General features: G+C 31.8%; 2 protein-coding genes across 3 annotated transcripts in view; one reads left to right on the forward strand and one right to left on the reverse strand.

The window, feature by feature from the left end:
* Positions 1-1,283: 1,283 nt before the first annotated feature.
* Positions 1,284-4,349, reverse strand: LOC111386776. Its single transcript, XM_023011251.1, has 3 exons — positions 4,043-4,349; positions 3,359-3,469; positions 1,284-1,748 (listed from the first exon to the last, which is right to left on the reverse strand). Exons 1-3 carry the CDS (start codon positions 4,157-4,159, stop codon positions 1,518-1,520), a joined length of 459 nt encoding a protein of 152 aa, XP_022867019.1. The 5' UTR covers positions 4,160-4,349; the 3' UTR covers positions 1,284-1,517.
* A 4,491-nt stretch (positions 4,350-8,840) lies between these two features.
* The window catches only part of LOC111386777, a 5,163-nt gene continuing 2,124 nt past the window's right edge, over positions 8,841-11,879 (forward strand). Inside the window, exons 1-3 of one of the 2 annotated variants that reach the window (XM_023011253.1) lie at positions 8,841-9,088; positions 9,971-10,059; positions 10,152-10,227. In XM_023011253.1, coding sequence (XP_022867021.1) covers positions 9,997-10,059; positions 10,152-10,227 — 139 coding nt within the window. In that variant the 5' untranslated portion in view covers positions 8,841-9,088; positions 9,971-9,996. Of the gene's footprint in view, positions 9,089-9,138; positions 9,234-9,970; positions 10,060-10,151; positions 10,228-11,879 lie in introns of those variants that run through there. The other variant, XM_023011252.1, reaches the window with a different exon arrangement.

The following is an 11,879-nucleotide window of genomic DNA, read 5'->3' on the forward strand; positions in this document are numbered from 1 at the left end:
GACATTACATTAGTAGAAAAAGATCGAAAAAAGAAGAGTGTTTTAAGCGTTAGTGAAGGGAAATGAAGTAAATGAGTTGGCCCTTTTACATCACTAAGTGCACGAAACGACAACTTATGGAAGAAGGTCGTAATTTGAGCATAATCTACCCACGAGTCTAAATTATTATTATTTTTTGTTTATTTTAATGAAATGTAATCAATCAAAATTTCATGGTTGCATAAAATGGGAAAAACAATATTGAGCTCAATCGAGTATTGGATGAGAGATTTAAACTGTTAGAGTATCTTCAAGAGACACTCTAAATACAAAAGAGTTTTGCTATTACAACAGGGAGGTTGAGCGAGACCCCCCTATTTGTGGGGTTTCGATTGTGGGGTTTCGATCAAGCAGGCTATTAGCCTCCTATTATTTTAGCAAAACCCAAATACAAAATACTTTATGTTTTAGATAGTCAATACTTAAAAAAAAAATTTAAGATGAAGCAATATCCATAAATATTTCTTGAAAAACAAAATGAACTTCCGAGCTAGAACTAAAACGATTAGGAAATCATAGTCTCTATTTTTTAATTTTGCCTTTTTAAAATTAATTTTCAAATCAAATTAATTAATATTGTTTTAAACAAATATTAGAACTATAATCGCAATGTCAATTCTAACATTATTGTTTGAACTCGATATTCACTAATATGAAATTTTTTAATTTTTCTTTGACTCACAACAGTACGGGTAAGCTTGAAAATTTACTTGCGTAAATATTTATTTTTAAAACTACAAAGATACTTTACATTTTTTTTCCTTAAAAAATAAAATAAAAATTACGTAGCATTTAAAAGGAAAAGCTTCATTGAATTAGACAAAGAAATAGTTAAGTGGTAACAGTTAACCACTGACTTGAGCATGCCATTGTGATCTTTTCTAAATATATTTACGTTTCTTTATCAGTCTGACAGTAAAAAATTAAGTTAGTTACTTATTTTAAATTAAAATTAATAAAAATACTCGTTTAGTCTCAAACTTAGGGCTCGTTTGGTAGGAATTTTGAGAATTGATTTTTTGACCGTTAAAAGAAAAGTGGAGTCCACATGTGAGAGAAGAAGTCAAAAATTACGGCTTGAATAGTAAAATAACGGTCAAAAAATCAATTTTTTGGGGCAAAAAATCCCTACCAAACAGGGCCTTAATTATTAAGTAAACTTATTCATACGTATTTAACTATTTTCTTAAGTTTAGCATCCAGAATTTTTAATTGACAAGATTACCAAATTGATAAAGTCAAACTTAAAATCCAATACTATTTTGACATTCACCCTCGAATAACTTTTGACAATGTCACTGTCGTTACTTTTCTTCCTGTAGTAATCTCTCAGCTTCAAAATTAAAATATTAATAAATAAAATAAAAACATGGATCATGTTTTCATAAATGTAGCCATACCAAATGTAACTATGGGGAAGAAAAAGCACGACGCTTTCGTAAATAGATTGTTAAAAAGTTAACAAAAGTTGGGTAGAATTATCTTACTTCAGTATGCTTGCTTATGGACGTTTTCTCCTCTTTGTGTAGATCAGCGTCTGCATTTTGCAAACGACCAATTTTTTCTGCATCAGCTGCCTCGAGTAAAGCCTGTTTTTGCATGGTTCTCATCATCTCCTTCACCGTTTTCTCCTCTCCTTCAAGCTGTACTTTCATTATCATCTCGGCTTCTTTGTCAATCGGCTTAAAGTACTCCTCAATGGCAGCCTCCTAAATATGATTAACCATATTTTCAATAGCCAATAACAAGGGAGGCAGAAAGGAAATAATAGAGCCAAGTTAACTGGGCATCTTCCAAGGCAGTAAGAATTTTCCCCACGTGCATCTAGTAACAGTATTTGTACACTTAAGAATACATCAAAATTCATATTAAAGAAGATTCATTACCCATTTTTCAGCACAATCAACTGGTTTTGTGAGAAAACCTAAGCCAATCTAGAGGGGTCTCCTGCTGTGGTAGTAATCAAATTCAAAGATTGGAGTTTGATGATAAGTTGGATAAAATAATTCAATACAGAGCAAAGCAAAGGTTAGAAGATGCAGGAACTTACCATCGCTATCTTTGTAAATGTTGGAAATGTTCGAACTTAAAAGTCATTAAGAAACCCAATTTATTTGCTTGTTTAATTGTGTTCAAGATGACGAACAGCCCAACAATGACACTAAATATGTTGAGCCAAATATGTGCACACATAAACAGCAATATTACTGAGTTTGACAAGGACTCATTAAATTGATAAGGGAAGGACGTTCATCTATAATTCCAGGCTACTGGTTAAAGTCCGTAGGAGCAAGAAATTAAGTTAACTAGGTAAGAATTTGGTGCAGACATATAAACAATGATGCCTAATGAGAGCTCAAGTCCCCACTCACTTGAATCTTTTTATGATGTGCTAAAGGAGAACCTGAACGATGTAGTCTTTTCATTGGCAACTAGCAAGCAATATTATGGTGAACTAAAAGGAGAGTCAATACACTTGTTTATTCATTGGCAAGTAATTAGATCGTACGGCACCATAAGAAGTTTCACTTTCTGCTCCCACAGATGTTGATAAGTAAAGAATTGAGTTCCTTAATAGAAGATCAGAACTTATAACAGCCAAATTCTACAGACGAGATAAGATGTTGGAAAGTCTGTATGTGAAAACGCATGTCCCTGATTTAATGAGTCAAAAACTCAGGAAAGCCAATCTTCACTCAGTACCAGAATCTTGCAAGTCATATGACAAAGATCTTTGCTGGCAAGTACAACTCTTCATAGAATAAGAATATATAAAATAGAGACAAGGATTAATATATGTGTGTAACATTGACAATTTTTTACTGCCTTTCTTTTCTTAATAACAAATTTCATAATTGCAGATATGTCAACAGGAAGGCAAAATTATTCTTCAAAGAGAATGCATTACATTTATTTAAGGCAACAAGAAAGGGTAGCTCTTTTAATTAAAATTTATAATTATTGGTTTACAGAACAAAAGCGCTCAAAACATATTCATTACCAGCAGAAATAAAGTAAAGTTGGGAGAGAAATAAATTTCAAATGATTAAAATAGTACAGAAGAGTGGATAATTATTAGCTGTGTGGAATCAAGCAATTGATTATAGACTTGCAGTATATAACGGCAAGGTATATTACTGACATGACCTAATTCCAGAAATGGGAGTATTACGCCACGTGAAAATAGAAATGACACCCTCCCCAGTAACATAGTTAAATCATAAGACATAACCAAAGAATTATAAATTACAAGTTCCAAAATTGGCTGATCATACGGTAAAGGGAAATTTAGCAAGCTTAATCAGAAACATAAACTCACAGTTTCATCTAACTTCTTATTCAAAGCTTGCATTTCCTCGACCATCCGCCGCACCTCTGATAAAATTATCTGTTCAGGGACCTTTCTGATTTCTGCCTTCCTCTCTTGTGCCTAGTCAGATATAAGAATGAAAGCCTAAGCACATTGGAACACAAATTTAAGAATAGAGATGCATAAGAAGGCTCAGTGTAAGCAAAATCTCAAGCATCAGATCAACTAATATAACTATACCTATATCTTAGGTTGATACCCAATATTATATTGTAAATTAGCTCATTTACAAATAGAACTATTTTGATCCTATTATTTGTTTGAATAAAATTAAAATTAGCACGTACATTTACAGACAAGATTCGTCACAAGAAAATAATCAAACTTATGAGAACTCGAACTGAAGCCAGACAGAAGTTACTAATCGGGTTTTAACATTTGCTCGATGTCGCACAGTATATTAAATTGACTTCAAAATACAGAACCTGCAAAATTACATTCAATACAATCCTTAACCATCAAATACTCCATATTTTTCCAAAACCCCATAAAAGAAAGGCACTGAAGCACATCATCTTCTATATTACACTAATTTATTCAATTCTTGAATTGAATAATAACATTTCATGTTGATAAACAACGATAGAATAGTCAAAGTAACGCAGTGGAAAAATGAGAAAAAGAGAGACAAACCTGTTGGACGCGTTGTTGGAGCTGTAAACGATAAGATCGGATTCTGCGCTCTTCGTATCCCGAAAGAACCCTAACGTAGAACATGGCTTTTCTCCCAAAATCAATTAACTTATTCATAATTTCACTCTCCCAAATTTAAAAATTGGACTAATTTACAGCATCAAATTCGTGGGATAATTCTATAATTCTTGGGAAAATGGTATTGGATTGCAGGTTGTAGTAATGGAGTGAGCGTGGGTAGAAGGAAGAAAGTAACTTTTCTTTCGCTCTGTTTCTTTGGTTTTTGTTGGGCAAATTTTTATTTACTCATTTTTAATTCATGAATTTTGCTAATTGTACATATACATAATGAATTATATAATCAATCATGTTAGATTTTCATCACTTTTACATTTTTTAACATTGTGTCGCACGACAAAACAACACTGGAAAATTTAAAAACAAAAATAGTTTTTCGCCCCCAATTTTCAAAAAACAAAGGCAACGTCAAAAAGAATATAGAGGAATGAGTGTACATATCACATTAGTTTTACACAATATGATGTAAAGGAAAATATTAAACCTTTCTTTGGTAGCAATTTTTCACTTCAAAAAATTAATTTTTAAATCATTATTTTACTATTTCAATTATCATTTTAAACTTTTTTTACTTACAAGTGAAACCAGGGGCTGATCCAGGGGTCCGCCAGCTAGGGCGGCCGCCCTAGTTGGATCCGCCGGAAGTAATTATTTTTTGGGTTGATGATAGATAAAGTTTGAACTTATATAGCTAACTCGAATGACTTGCGTTCTTCTTTGTGGCTAAGTTGGTTGGAAGGTTGCCAATTCATATTGAAGGTCTAGGGATCAAATTCCTCCCCAACCAATTTACAGTGTAACATTTTTATTTCTACAATTTTGACCAAAATTCATGAAAATACGAGAGGAGGATTCGAACCTGGGTTCTCTCAGCATTATGAGGAGATTAACCATTGAAACATTTATTGAATTTGAGCATGAAATTGAACAGAATAATATATGTTACGTTTTAGCGATTTTAATACAAATGTAAATATTCGAACCTATTAATGTATAGATTAACTTGCAATTTCTAAAGAATAGTGCTCCATCAGAAAATAGTGTAACTGAGGTAATAACGTGAAAATCTATATTAAAAGCCCATTATCGCAATAATGTGAAAAAAACTTATTTTTGTCAAGTTATTTTAATACAAATGTAAACATTGTTGCTCTTCTTTTGAATTATGCAAAATTTGGCCACAATATTATTTGGTAAATACTTTTAATATTTACCAAATAATTGTTTTATTTAATTTTTAGGTCTTGTATCATTCCCCTTATTTTTTTTTTCAAAATACATTTTTTCTTTCTTCTTTTTAATCACACATTTTTCAATGAAATAATATTAACGCAAATTCAAACTTTTTCTTTATTTTTAACAACACTTTATCCATCAAATCACTATTTCAAAATACATTTTTTTTTTGCAAAAAAAGAGCATCAAATGGGCTCGTAATATTTTATTGTGGCCACGATAGAAGGCCGCCCATGCTGACTCAGAAGTCTGGATTCGCTACTGAGTAAAACCTACTTTTCAAATATGGATAGAGGACACAATGGTCAATGGGACTTATTACCATTTGGGCGGATAATGGTATATTTTCTCCTCATTTAAAAGCTCATAATATGTTCATTTTATTGTTAAAATTTATATTCCACAATGTTTTAAAGAGAAAATCTCATTGACCTATATTTGGTTTTCAGCCATTCAACTCTCCTCGTGCATACACAAAACCGCACTTCATTTCAAATCAATTCTAAGCAATATTAGCCGACTTACCCCGTATTTGAGCTTTATTAAAATGAGATTGCGGGAGAAAATTTATTTTGAAATAATAATTTTTTGAAGAATATATAATTAAAAAATAAGAAAAATTTTAGGATTACGTGTAATGTTATTTTATAAAAGAATGTGTGATTGAAAATTAGTTTTAAAATAATGTATTTTCTAAAAAATAGAGTCCAAATAGGGGCAACCTCTATTTGAACCCCATTTTTTTTTGGGAACAATATATTTTTAAATAGTGATTTTTTTTTCAAGAATGCATGTTTAAAAATAAGAAAAAATTTTAGATTTATATATAAAATATTTTAGATTTATATATAAAATATTTTATCTAAGAATGCATGATTGAAGATGAGTTTTGAAAAAATTGGGCTAAAAAAATGTGTTAAGAATGCTCATTGACACACTTATGTTTTGTTTGATTTCCATTTTTCTTAAAATATATATATATATTTTTTCTCTTTTTCAACCATACATTCCCTATCAATCTAATATTCTAAAACATATATATATTTTTTTTTATAAAAATAGGGCTCAAACACTCTCTTAGAATAGAATATATCGATTCAATACGTGAAAAGAAAAGCACCATAGATTCTAATATAAAGTTTCTGGGTTGAAAAATTGAGATGGTTCGTTTGCATAAGGGCAAGTTCCTAGAGAAAAATGAAACCTACTAAAACCCAACAGGAGAATTCTCTTGCTATGAGTGAGCTTCTTCCTTTCATGAGTAAAATTCATTCTATTGAACTATAAGGAATTCCCATCAAACTGAAGAAGAAAATCGATCATTTTCAAGCTTTTCCAACTCCACCGGATTTTAACCTGTCTAGCAGAGTTATGCTGAATCTACAATACTATAATAGCCCGAGTTCAAGTCTCCAAAAATGCATTTAATTTATTCCCTTTTTCATTTCCATGGGTAAACGTCAAAAATGTACCATTAGCCACATGGGCACAATACTTTGGGTTTATTAATTTGTCACGCGGGCCTACATAAGTAATTAATTGTGTATAAGTTTATCTTAAAGTTAAACCTAAAATTAAAGTGATCTAATAAATAATTAAATTCTTAGGCTTATGGCATCTAAATAAAATGTGAGCCGAATTATATATATAAAGTTTAGATTTTTTAAGAATTGTATTCATGATGGGTGAAATATATATGAAAACTATATATAAGGTTATGATCCCCAATTTACATGCAACTTCTCATTCTTTATGTCATCCCATGAATACAATAATTAATAGAGAAAGCATATTGAAGAGGAAGATCCAATGACCAAAATCATGATCAACAATCAAGACTATGGAGCAAGAAGAAGAATTAAAGAATCAAAGGAGGCAAAATTCAAGATTAAAAGTGAAGAAGCCAAAACCGGAAGCTACTTTACTTGATGTGGTGTTTTCCACTCTCTACAATGCATCATATTTTCGCATTGTATATGCATACTTGAATTTTCATTTATGTGGGGGATTGTTGGAAATTAGTTTGAAATTTAAGAAAAATTGGTAAAGTGTTAAAATCAAAAGTAAAAAAGTGACTTTCATGTCAATTTCGGTCAAATATTCGGACTTGATCCGATTGTCAAATCACAAATATAAATATATCAACTTGTTATACTCATTGAGTAGATCATCGTGATATATTTGAAATCTCAAAACTAATTCCGGATGAATAAGAACTTACGATCCAAATTTGAAAAGAAAATGGAGGAAAACAGGCCTAAAAATTGCCCAACTCCGTCGATGGACTATTGGGCAGGTAAAAAAGTCTTTATAAATATTTTGACGACGACGAGCTAACAACAGTAAGTGATACTTTTTGTTCATAAGATTGCAATGTTTGGCACGCAACACTTCGTTCGTAACCCCTCATCCTCTATGAATAAGACATTTTGAACGTTCATTAAATATTCCATGTCATACTTGCATTAAGCACTACATAAATCTTTTGCAAAACCTCTTCCAAATTCCTTCAAAAGTTGTTTTCTTCTTGTAGAGAGACTCCATCGAAAGTTCGCTATAACTTGTGATTTGAAGTGCTTCTACCATAAGTAAATCTATTGTATCTTGGGAGATCAGTGTTGTGCATAGTTATTAAATCCGACCCGACCATTGACCCGATCAAGGCACCGGGTCTCGGGTTGTTGGTCGAATCGGTGGGTTAGTAGTTAAACCGGTGGGTCAATGCTTAATAATTATAAAATATTTTTTAAAGTATAAAGTTTTTTTTAGATAAAACAAAAAGAAAAAAAATTATCTATTATTAATTATTTATATATTATTTTGTTAAATATTCAATTTATGTTAATCAAAATAGTTACTATAATTTTTTAAAAATATTTTTAGCAAACTATAAATAATTTACATATATATAATTATTGCAAATACATAATAATAAACACTTGATCTCTAGTGGTTAAGTGTTACTCATTTAACTTGGAGATCTAAGGTTCAACTCTTTTAGAGAACAAAAATTTATGGACAAACTTTTGAATCATTAGTCAACCGATCAAGTTAATATAAAACTCGTCAGGTAACTTGGTCAACCCAATGAGTCAACTCGATTTTTACCGAGTCAGTTGCATATTTATAAAAATATTCTACCTGACCCGATCAGAGGCTCGAGTTACGGGACTATGGTGTTGTGAACCGTAAGCACCGTAGCAAGCAATTTTATTTTAAGAAAAGAGTGAAATTCACTTGTCTCGAATTGTTCTTTTTCCTTCTTAGTTTTATTTCTGGTTTTTCGTTTATAATTTACATACTACATTTACAACTCATATTTATTGTGTTTAATAACGTTTCTATGGATTAAATTTTGTTTTATTCACAACTTTTAGTGCTTGATATTCTCTCGGTGTATATGGGCTGACAGTTGAGGCCCAAGTAATAAAAACCCGTTCAACCGAACAGAGCACCAGATGACAAGATTCTTAACGACAATGCCACTGGGAGAGGAACGAAGAAAAGGATTATGGAGAATCTCTCCCAGTCCCCACCTTTAGTTCTGTACCTTCTCATAGAGGAAACGAATCAGTTATGAATAGTTTTGGAGCCAAATAAAGGAAAGTGAAGTTCACAAAAGAGAAGAGAGATGAGGATAGAATCCTTTTACTTTGAAAGTGTTTCAAGTATTCACTGGCTTTGGGATTGGCTGTGGCATTGGCATCGGCGTTGGTCGCCTTATAAATTTAGGTAATCAGTTTTCCATATTTCAGTTTTCGCTCTTCAGTCTTCAACTATATCTGTCTCTCTAGAATAGTAACTACTGATTGAAGAAATACGAGAATGAACTTCGGGGGTTTATTTAAACCCAAAGAAGGGAATGGCCAAAATTCATGTATAAATGTTATACTTTATGTTTTTATATTACATGTAATTGATTTATGATGATGGTGGAAATTTGGCATAATGTGGAAATCTGTAGTTTGCTTGATTGTAAGTTTATGGAGTTTTTTATGTTTAATTAGTTAATACATCATCGTGTTTGATCTTCTATATCGTGGTTATTTTTGCATTTTTCATGGGTCAACTGCTTCTTGCTATTGGAGAAATGGGGTGATTGACATTGGAATCTTAGATAGGACTAATCCGAAATGCAAACAAAAGAAAACATGAGATTGAGCAAGTTTAGTATATCCTAAAACTTGTTTAGGTACATGTTCATGGAGTTTGAATGCTTGCATTGCTGTGAAGGCTGTAATTTGCTTATGATATCACGAGGATTAATTGGTTTTTGGGATGTAAGAAATTTCGAATTTTTCCTTTGGTAACTATATAGTAGTGGATAAAATATATGGTGAAATTCTTGACGATTAGTTTGATTAACTTTATTTCTCAACTATATTTAGTTTATAGTTTCTATATGACGTCAGGACATATTTAATCTGATTTTGGGTTAAGTTCATCATTTCTTTTGTGACCAATTGTCGTTTTATCCATTTGTAAATGGAAACATCGCTCTGATTCATTTTTTGGACATGCAACAGGATGATGTCATAGAAAATCAGTGATTTTGTATATGGGTTAAACGCTTTTGTTCATCATAACAAACTTTGAAGCTAATTTGTGCATCAGGTGCAATACCAGTTCCGAACCAAGTTATGGTTGCCACTCGAGGTGCAACAGATGCTTTTTCTAATGTTGGAAGGCACGTCAATAATTCAGTAGGTTTTCCTAATATCTGTTGTTTGGATGATTTGGTAACGTAGTAGCAAGTTTTCCGACATTTCTTTGTCCATGTTGATCCTATCTCCAGTTGAGGAATCTGCGAGCAAAGAACCTTGAAGCAGGCATTGGTTCTGGAGTGGGTTTTGGCCATGGCTTTGGAGCTGGTAAGTATTCAAATTATAGAAGTATTGCTTAGGCAATCTTAAGATGCTTACTCGCATTTTTTTCTTGTAAAATTGATGTAAGCATAGACTGCTTTCCATAATTTCTCTCAAGTTGCCCAACTTGATGAGTCGGTCAAGTTGGACAAGGAACCAACTCCCCACCCAATACTTTGACGGTCGTGCTTTGTTTAACAAGGATAAAATAGATATTATTTTTTAAGTACAAAGAAGACTATTTTCATAAGTAAAAACTAGAAAGAGAGCTATTTTTCTTATTAGCTTTTACTGTGAATTCGTTTAAAAATCTTTCTTTCCTAGCACTTATGGCCCATACATATCATTAATAAGCAATTATGGCCATTGTGTAGTTTTTGAGCCAAAATATACCATAACCAACCACAGGATAATCCACAGTCCCCGTATACTCAAGGATGGCTGATGGAGATCCTACTAAATATGTTGTATGAAGACTTTCCAAGTTTAGAGTCTTATTAGGAAAAGAAATTAGAGTTTTACTCAATAGATTTTCTAGTATTTTTAGTTGTTTTCTACTTCAATTAGATTAGTTTAAACTCTATATAAAGAGAGTTGTTGCATTGTAATTATGTTCTCCCCCATATTCTTCTCTCGGCTTCTCTGGTTTTTGCCCCACTTCTCTCTAATCTTCTCCCCTTTCTCCTTTTCTTCTCATCCCTTCTCTCTCCTTCTACGAATCTCGTTTTTGTTTGATTGCATCCTATGTCAGCTTACTTAAATTGATTTGTCACTCATTTCGATCCAAAACTACATATACCGAAGCATATAATGGAACAAATTTGTTGTGAATTCGTAAAAGCATGTTTATACTGGTCTATATCTTCGTCTTTTGACATTTTATATTAGAATTGTATCTCTCTTGTAAATCAAAACGCACCACAGGCAATTATTTTGTTGTCTATGCTAACACTATAATTTTTTCCTTGTACTTTTAGCAATAACAACTTCAATGAGTTGTAGAAGAGGTAAAGAAAGAATCTAATTTTTTATGAATTATATAGTCAGCATATTCGTATTCATGTTAAAATTCACTGGTTGTCTGGAAGCATGCTTTAAGCTGCATCAGGCCCGAGTCCTGCTTTTTAGCTGAAACCAATTACAGCCTTAAGCAGTATAAACCAAATAACACTTACGATAGCTTATAACTGACGGTAAATTGGTTCTATTGTAAAATGAAACTATACAGCCTTTTGTCATGGTATATAATTCCATTTTACTAATGCTTTCTTCTGAATTGTCCATACTATACCTCTATATTTAATCAGAAAGTGAAAAACAATTGAAGTTCTTTCTTGAATGGATGAACTAGGACTGAGCAATTACAGTCCAAGTTACTTTATTAACAAGTTCATTTTTGATAGGTTCCCATTGCTTCACGCCTTCACCTGTAATTAACTGGTATTTTATGCATTAAATCTGATACTTGGGCTCATCTGGATTATTTGGTGAGCTAATTTTTTTGTAATTTCATAATTCTACACTTAGCCCCTGTTTGAGTTCCATTATTTAAAAACTCTCTTACCCCTAGCTCATTTTTTTTTATCACACATTCTTCCTATAAAATAAATTTACTCGTAAATCCAAAACTTTTTCTATTTTTTAACCACACATTCTCG

The sequence above is a fragment of the Olea europaea genome, unplaced genomic scaffold (assembly GCF_002742605.1).
Source record: "Olea europaea var. sylvestris unplaced genomic scaffold, O_europaea_v1 scaffold372, whole genome shotgun sequence".
Lineage (NCBI taxonomy): Eukaryota > Viridiplantae > Streptophyta > Magnoliopsida > Lamiales > Oleaceae > Olea > Olea europaea.

Coding starts and splice junctions, on each gene's coding strand:
- LOC111386776 (XM_023011251.1), bottom strand. CDS start 4,159: ATGAATAAGTTAATTGATTTTGGGAGAAAAGCCATGTTCTACGTTAGG. Junction 3,470..4,042: donor TCCAACAACGCGTCCAACAG/GTTTGTCTCTCT, acceptor ATATCTGACTAG/GCACAAGAGAGGAAGGCAGA. Junction 1,749..3,358: donor ATAAGAAGTTAGATGAAACT/GTGAGTTTATGT, acceptor AATCATATTTAG/GAGGCTGCCATTGAGGAGTA.